At 37.7% G+C, this 7941-nt stretch overlaps 1 protein-coding gene across 1 annotated transcript; it reads left to right on the top strand.

The window, feature by feature from the left end:
• Positions 1–303: 303 nt before the first annotated feature.
• LOC122739874 (40S ribosomal protein S21-like) lies at positions 304–555 on the top strand. The gene has a single exon (XM_043981582.1). The coding sequence runs from the start codon at positions 304–306 to the stop codon at positions 553–555; it is 252 nt and encodes an 83-aa protein (XP_043837517.1).
• The last annotated feature ends 7386 nt before the right edge of the window (positions 556–7941 follow it).

Here is a 7941-nt window from a genome sequence, read left to right as displayed (position 1 = left end):
AATGTGAATTAGAACTTGGGCCTTACTGACTGCAGGACCAGTACTTAATCCTTTGGGACACCCAGAAGTTATCATTTGATTTCATCACATAACTGCTCATCCAGACATCATTTTCCTGAAGAAGAAGAAAAACTGACAAAGACCCTATTTAAGACAGCCTGTGAAATCCTTTCTCAGCTCACTTTGGATGATTCTGTTCCCAGTTGAAGATCTTCAATACATTTATTTTCTTTAAAAAAGACATTACTTTTTTTTTCTCTTCCACTGCTTTCAAGGTTGCACTCGGTTCCCTCAGCTGCTGACATGCAGAACAACGCTGGCGAGTTCGTGGACCTGTACGTGCCACGGAAATGCTCCATGAGCAACAGGATCACTGGGGCCAAGGACCACACGTCCATCCAGATGAATGTGGCCGAGGTTGACAAGGTCACAGGCAGATTCAATGGCCAATTTAAAACTTATGCAATTTGTGGAGCAATTCGTAGAATGGGAGAATGTGATGACTCTATTCTCCGGCTGGCAAAAAATTATGGTATTGTTTCAAAGAATTTCTAATTGAAGAAGCCTTGTGGAATATGTCTTAATAAATCAGAAAAATGGAAAAAAACACATTAAATTAGTGAGCCAACATAAGGTATTTAATCTCAGATAACATTTTAGAGTCTAGAAATAGAATTGGTTGTAGGAAATTCACAATTATTCAAGACCCAGTCATTTGATTTTATTTTCTTTAGCTCTTAGCTTTTCCTTTTCTCCCAAAGGCATAGCTGAGTGATAAAAGTCACTGATTCACTAAGAACTATACAGCATCACATCAGTGCTTTTGCAGAATAGGATACATTCAAACCACCAATGAAAACAAAGGATTCTCCCAGAACTTCAGAACTAAATAGGATCAGGTGCATAGCCTTCAACACAATCTAGTACTTAAAAACAGATAATCTTAAGTTTAGCCCTCATAAAAGAGTTGAGAAAATGCACCAACCTTTTTTCTTTGCATAAATAGATTATGCATATGTTATTAGATAGCATTGATCTGTTGTTGATGTTGATAAACTGCTTTGTTTTTTGTTCTATATAGCATATACAAACACATGCATATTCACATTAAATATATTCATATAGATATAAGGCTACACATAGAGATATGCATGTTTATGTATACATATTTATGCAAGTATACACATATACAAATATACCTATAAATGCATACATTCATATTAACACGCATGCATGTAAATAAATACATTTGTGTAAAATATTAATTGTATACATATATGCATATGTGTATATATACATATTGTAGACATAGATAGATAGATAGATGCTTCATCTCTCCTCCAACTCTAAGATTTTGTCATTCTCTTGCAATTGTGATTAAAAAGTTCCAAAATTGGTGTTTATACCACCACTTCCACAATAGAAGGCTTGGTACTGAACCATGGTCTAGGTTTGGATTTATGAGAGCTGGGTTCAAATTCTGATTCTGACACCACCACTTTCATCAAGTCAAATGTATTTTTGAAGCTCTGCCTGTATAATGAGAATAGCAAGCTTTTCATTTTATTCATTAAATTGTGAGGAAAGCTCTCAACAATCATAAAGTATTACAGAAATGGCATATATGGAAATTTGCAATCCAGATTTGTCTATCATTTTGAGGGGATGTGTCACCTAGATATTGTCTATGGTCTCTTCCAGATCTAAATCTATGACATGTAACGATTGGAATGACGCCACCTGCTGGAGACTTACTGTAGAAGAGTTCCACCCATGAAGCAAAGGTCTTTGAGGGCAAGACCAGGAGTCTTTTCTTTGGCATCAGGAAGTGACGTGGGCTAGTGGGAGGAGGAAGGAAGAGACTGGCGCTCGGTCTCACTCTCTTTCCTTTGGACTCTGGTGGAGAGCGGAGCTAGAAATGCGCTCTCCCTTTAATAGATAGGAATCTAGGCCTTTTTCTATCTCTTTACCAAATTCTTATTCTCCTTAATAAATGCTTAAAAGTCTAACTCTTGCTAAAGCTTATAATTTATTGGCGACCACTCATTAGATATTTTAGACAGTTTAGCTAGAATTTTAGCCCTTAACAGACATATTACTCAGTTGGAAGGGATGTCAGGACTTAATTCTTTCTCTAAAACCAGGAGATAAAAATGTCAGTAAGCTAGAGATCAGGGCATCAAGGGAGAAAGGATGTTTTGGGGCCCCATTGACTTTAAAAAAATCTTATATTCCTTTCCATATTGTAAAAGGATTTTTTTTTTAAATGGGGGAGATGTTAGTCTATATGGGCTTTCATAGACTTAATGGATTTACTTGGGCCTTCGGGTTCCTGAAATGCCTTCCAGTTCCCTTGGGGAGTCTAACCAAATGCAAATTAGAAAGAATCTGGGTATTAGAAGGATACTTTAGGCCTGTTTATTTTCTCTAACTAGGACAAACCCTGATTGTATTCTGCCTCTGCCATTTACCAATGCTTGGATCTAGAGTAGATCACTGGATTTTTCATTTGGAAAGTCTAGGACTAGATTAGGTAGGGTTGGGTTGCCTCTCATGTCCCTTCCACTTTAAAGCTATGATTTTGTGACTTAATGAACTACTACTTAACTGAAATATCTTGGAGTTTATACTGGGCCATGGTGGGAAAGCTTCATTTGAGGCTGAATCTACTATCACCTGAGAGAAGCTTTATTCTTTTAGTCTCCCTAGGTGCTAACTTCACTGTTCAGTTCTCAGCGAGGATGGTCACATTACACCTTCCAGAAGGTAATAGAGGAGAAGACTGGATTTACTACAGATTGGATTAACTGGTACTTAAAACAATAACTTCTTTATTTAAAGTCTGAACCATTATGGTTTATAGTTACTGAATTAATAGATAGGATATTTTACATTTCCTTGAGAAACCATCTTTCACAGTGACTTTTTAAAGGAAAATCAGTGTATTTTTTACATTGCTTATCACTTAATAAAATCCACTGTTGAATAGACCCTTATTTAAATGCAAATTCTAAAGTTCTTTTTTGCCATAAAATTATTTGTTCAATGAAAAGAGGGATTAAAACTGGGGAGGAGGAAATGTTTTATTTTTTTAAAGCTGATAGTTTGCTTATTCTTAAACTTGACTTCAAATTACTTTTCCAGACCAGAAGGATACACATGGAGATGAGGTGGCATGAAAGATGAAATAAAAGATGCAATTGAGGAAGTCTATAAAGCTGCTAAGAGGCAGGGACAGACAATTCACTAATAGGACATGAAATAATAATAAAAAAATTTAAAAAAAAATTTAACACAAAAATTCTTAAATGGGATCTCTCCAAGAAACATCATTCTATTTTTACAGTGAATTATAAAATAAAATAACCTCAATGCTGCACCTTTGATTATGGTGTTTTATAAATCTTCATAAAGTTTAGAAATATTGTGAGGTGCATGCAGTTAAAATTTCAGCCACTTTCCTTTCTTCTCCTTTCCAAAGACAGACTTTTAATTCAATTGAATAGTTCCTTTATGGCAAAGACTTTCATTCTGCTCTTTTTGCATCCTCAGCTCTTAGCACGGTACTTGACACACTGTAGGCATTTAATAAATGAGTGTTGATTGTTTGATTGATAGTTGCACAACCAAACTTCACCACTTTTTAGGACCTGCTAGGATGGATGCTGTTTCCTCAATGTCTTTTTCACCTAACACTTGGAAGGCTCAATGGAATAATGGCTTTAGGACTGCCCACAGATTCAGGAACACTTTCCTCATACATACTAGCTATGTCACCTGTGACAAGGCATTTTATCTCTCAAGTTCCCTGTGTAGTTCTCTAAGACAGGTGAGTTGCTGATTCTTTATATTCTAGAAAATAACTGGAAAGACTAATTGTGACTTCAGAAACTCTGGGTTCAAATTCAGATGTTGCCATTTATAGCTTATATCCTCTGGAAAGTCACTTCAGTCAGTCAAAAAGCATTTAAGTACCTGCTATGCACCCAACATTGTGCTAAATGCTAGGAATACAAAAAAAGGAAAAAAGATCCCAGCACTCCAGGAGCTTCAAGGAGCAACATGTAAACAACTATGTTACTTGTCTATAAAATGAACGGATAGAGTCATTGGTTTCTAGAGTACATGACATTTCTATCAATTAACATATATTTATTAAATATACATCAATAATTTATTGATTGCTTAATCCATGATATGTTCTAGTAATATAAAGCATAAAATATTTGCTTACCTGAAGGAACATTCAATGTAATCCTGTTGCTGAGGCCTAGAGGGTCCCCATAAAACAGTTCTGGAGCCCCCCCCCCGCCCCTCAAAACCCTAAAAAATCTTCAAAATCTTATTATATGCCAGTCACTGGGTTAAGAACTGGGAATATGAATACTTGTAAAAGTGAGGAAATGGAAAAAAACAACATTTATTAAGCACCTACTAATTGCCAGGTATTATGCTAACTGCTTTATGAATCATTCATTTCTGCCTCACAATAGTCCTATGAGGTAGGTACTATTACTATCTCCTTTTTCTCATTGAAGAAACTGAGGTAGATGGAGTTTAATCCAGGGTCACACAACTAGTAAATATCTGAGCCTAGATTTTCTGACTCCAGGCCCAGAGTTCTATTCACTGTATCAGTTAGCTGCCTCTGCTTACTTCTAGCATAAAGTTCCTGCTCTCTAACATTCCAATGATGAAAAAATATATATATAAAAGAAAGTCAAGGGGGTCTTTAGGGTGAATTCCAAGACTGGAAGGAGCTTTGAGATATAGAAGTTTCTGGGAGGTAGTAGGAAAAAATAGGAATGAAGTGTGGAGGGAAATGAGAAACACATGTAATACAGTACATATCAAATTGTATAGACCCAGTAGTTTTGTGGAATTAAAGAGTGTGTGTGGGGGGTAGGTTTCTGAGGGGTAGAGATGAGGTAAGATAGCAAACACGGAACTAAAAATAGGCTTTTCCTTTTGAAATATTCTTCCTCAGCCATTATATACTTGTTTCTATAATATGTCCAGAAGTGTCCCCTGTTGAAAATATTTTTAGAACTAATCTCCTATGGGAATTGCCTTTGTATCTTGGAAATATCATCAGTATTACTAGTCTGTGATCTGGCCCAGTTGAGGAATAGCAGTAAAACTTCATAGGATTTTGAACTAGATGAAACAGGTCATCACCTTTTCTCTTACACAATGAAATAAATTGTCTAGGAGAGGTCCAATGACTTTCCCCTGGACCTAAAACAAGTCCCAGAGGGAAGATTTGAGTCCAGGTCTTTCAAGACTACTGAATCACAAAATGTCAGGGTAAGGGGCCCCACTGACCAAGTTTACCTATACCTTAAAAATAATCCCTGATCCTACCTAGAGAAGTGACTATCTAGACTTAGCTAGAAGACCTTCAGTGAGGAGCCACTATAGCTACTCGTGGAAAGGTACTCGTGGAAAGTGCTAATGATTAAGTTTTTTCCTGCTATCCCACTGACATCCTACACCTCCTTCTAGCTTCCTGTAATTGATCTTAGATCATCCTACCAGGGTCTGTATGCATTATACTTTCCTCTTCATTTCCTCATAGACTCTTTTTTTGTTTGTTTGTTTTTTTGTTTTTGTTTTTGTTTTTCGGTAAGGCAATTGGGGTTAAGTGACTTGCCCAGGGTCACACAGCTAGTAAGTGTTAAGTGTCTGAGGCCGGATTTGAACTCAGGTACTCCTGAATCCAGGGGTGGTGCTCTATCCACTGCGCCACCTAGCTGCCCCCCTCATAGACTCTTAAAAGTCTAAACATTCTAAAACTAATTCTAGTACTAATATAGTAATGATAACAATAATAATAACTGACACTTATAGCCCTTTAAGGTTTTCAAACACATCACTTCACTTGATCCTGTTTTGTAGGTCTTATTATCGTTGCCTTATTTTTTTTTTAACTTCGAGCCTTTAACTTCAAGCACTGCCATTCCACCAAGTATAGCCGACTTCCAATCAGGAGCCTCCCTCTACAAGACAGATTATTTTCCTCAGTTCCACAGAGGACAAAGGACCTGCCCATAATCATAGAGTCAAAGCAAGGATTTGAAGCATGGTCTTCTGATTACAAAGCCATCAGTCCCTGATTATGTCAGACTGCCTCTATCTGTATTTTACAGATGTGGAAACAGAGGCTCAGAAAGGGTATATGTCTTACCTAATATCACACAGCTGGTAAGATTGTGAGGCATGATTTGAATATAGGTCTTCCTAACTCCACGTAGAATACCCTGTCTCTTATTCTTTGTGGCTTAAGCCGTTCCCGAGCTCTCTAGTATTACTTAAGATTACAAGTAGAAACCCTAGTGAAGCATGGGACATTCCAAAGTATGTAAGAGTCTCAAGATTGGGGCACTGTGCTAATGGGGTAAATCACTTTCTTTGGATAGGCCAAGGAGCCACCTGCAAAAGATGAGGTGCATAAAAGCAACTAAAGGAGCCAAGTCCTAGATGTAATACAATGTCCAATAGAAAATGCCCTCCCCCTATATGAAGCCAAGGGTACTTTTTGAAAGGAAGAGTATCTGTGACAGATTCCCCAATGTGCTCTGCAAGGGCAGCCTCAGAGATCCATCTGTGGCCCAAAACTGATTAAGGGGAGCACTTACTGAAATTGCTTTCTATCATCTGGTTGAAATCAGAAAGAAACAGATTTAAAGTGAGAAACCTTAATATAAAAAGCTGCCCTCAGTGACCACTGCTCTCTGGCTTTAGGGCTGCTGGGGGAATTGGAGGTGATGCAAATGGTAAAATGTCTATTTGGGAGACCTTGGGGCTGAACATGTTTGGACAATTAAAGAAAAAAAAATAGAGTCCTTCAGGTTTTGTCAGTTTGCTGGAACAGCAGATAACTGGAAATTCACAAAGAGAATGCTTGGTGACCTTGGTGAATTGAAGAGTTAGAAAGAAAATGACTAATGTCTAAGAGGGCAAGGACAGGTTAATCCATTTAGGGAGGAAGAGGAAACTCCAATCCACGGAATGGTGAAGATGTCAGCTGGACCAGCCTGAAATGTGGAGAGAAGGCTGTGCCAGGCCCATGCTGCCAGGTAAGTCATTTCATTAACAAGTCACCTGCCAAAGCCCCTGTTAGAAAAGTAGTTCTGTTGACCTACACAAGGGTACTGTGGGATAAAAGGAAATCACAGTAAGAAGGATCAGCAAGCAGTGGACTATGAGTCACATCTACAAATCATCTTTCAAATATTTACTAGGCGACAAGCCAAGATAAGACATATAACAGTCAGAACCTCAGTTGTCTCATCTGTGAAATCGAGCCATTCCTGTGGTATTAACTGTATAAAATTTTATGAGGTTTGATTGAGATTATGTATACAAAATGCTTTGGAAACTCTAAACACTATAGAAAAGAATAATTAAGAGCATCCCCCTTTTTCTTCTCTCTGCAGTCCCACCATGGATTTGAATTTATGATCCTTCCTTTATAGAGCAGTTTAAAAGGAGAAAGACAACTCATCTTTGGCTTTCAGTTGTTAGTGTTGCCGTGAGATGATGAGCTGGGTCCCCTCTCAAATACTTATTATGTGTGTGACCTTGAGAAACTCTCTGAACTTTTGTTTCTTCATCTGCAAAATGAAGACAATACTAGAGCTTACCTCCCAGGAAGGCATACACTGGTCAGAAGAATAATACCTGGTACTAGCTTATTAAAATAGACCCCAGTTCCTCTGATTCAAGAAATCATTCTCTCCCCACTCAACCTCTATTCTGTCATGTACAGCAAGAATTCTCACAGGGCTACTTAGCAATATGTTAGGTGCTAGACCTGGATGCAGAAAGTCTAGGATTCAAATCCTGTTTTTGACATTTGTTATCTCTGTGACTATGTCTATGTTAGACTAGAGTCTAACCTCTCAGAGCCTTGGTTTCTCAGCTGAAAAATGAGGGGAT

The sequence above is a fragment of the Dromiciops gliroides genome, chromosome 2, assembly GCF_019393635.1.
Source record: "Dromiciops gliroides isolate mDroGli1 chromosome 2, mDroGli1.pri, whole genome shotgun sequence".
Classification (NCBI taxonomy): Eukaryota; Metazoa; Chordata; class Mammalia; order Microbiotheria; family Microbiotheriidae; genus Dromiciops; species Dromiciops gliroides.
Note: the sequence above shows the minus strand (reverse complement) of the source record. Positions and strands in the feature narration are given on the sequence as shown.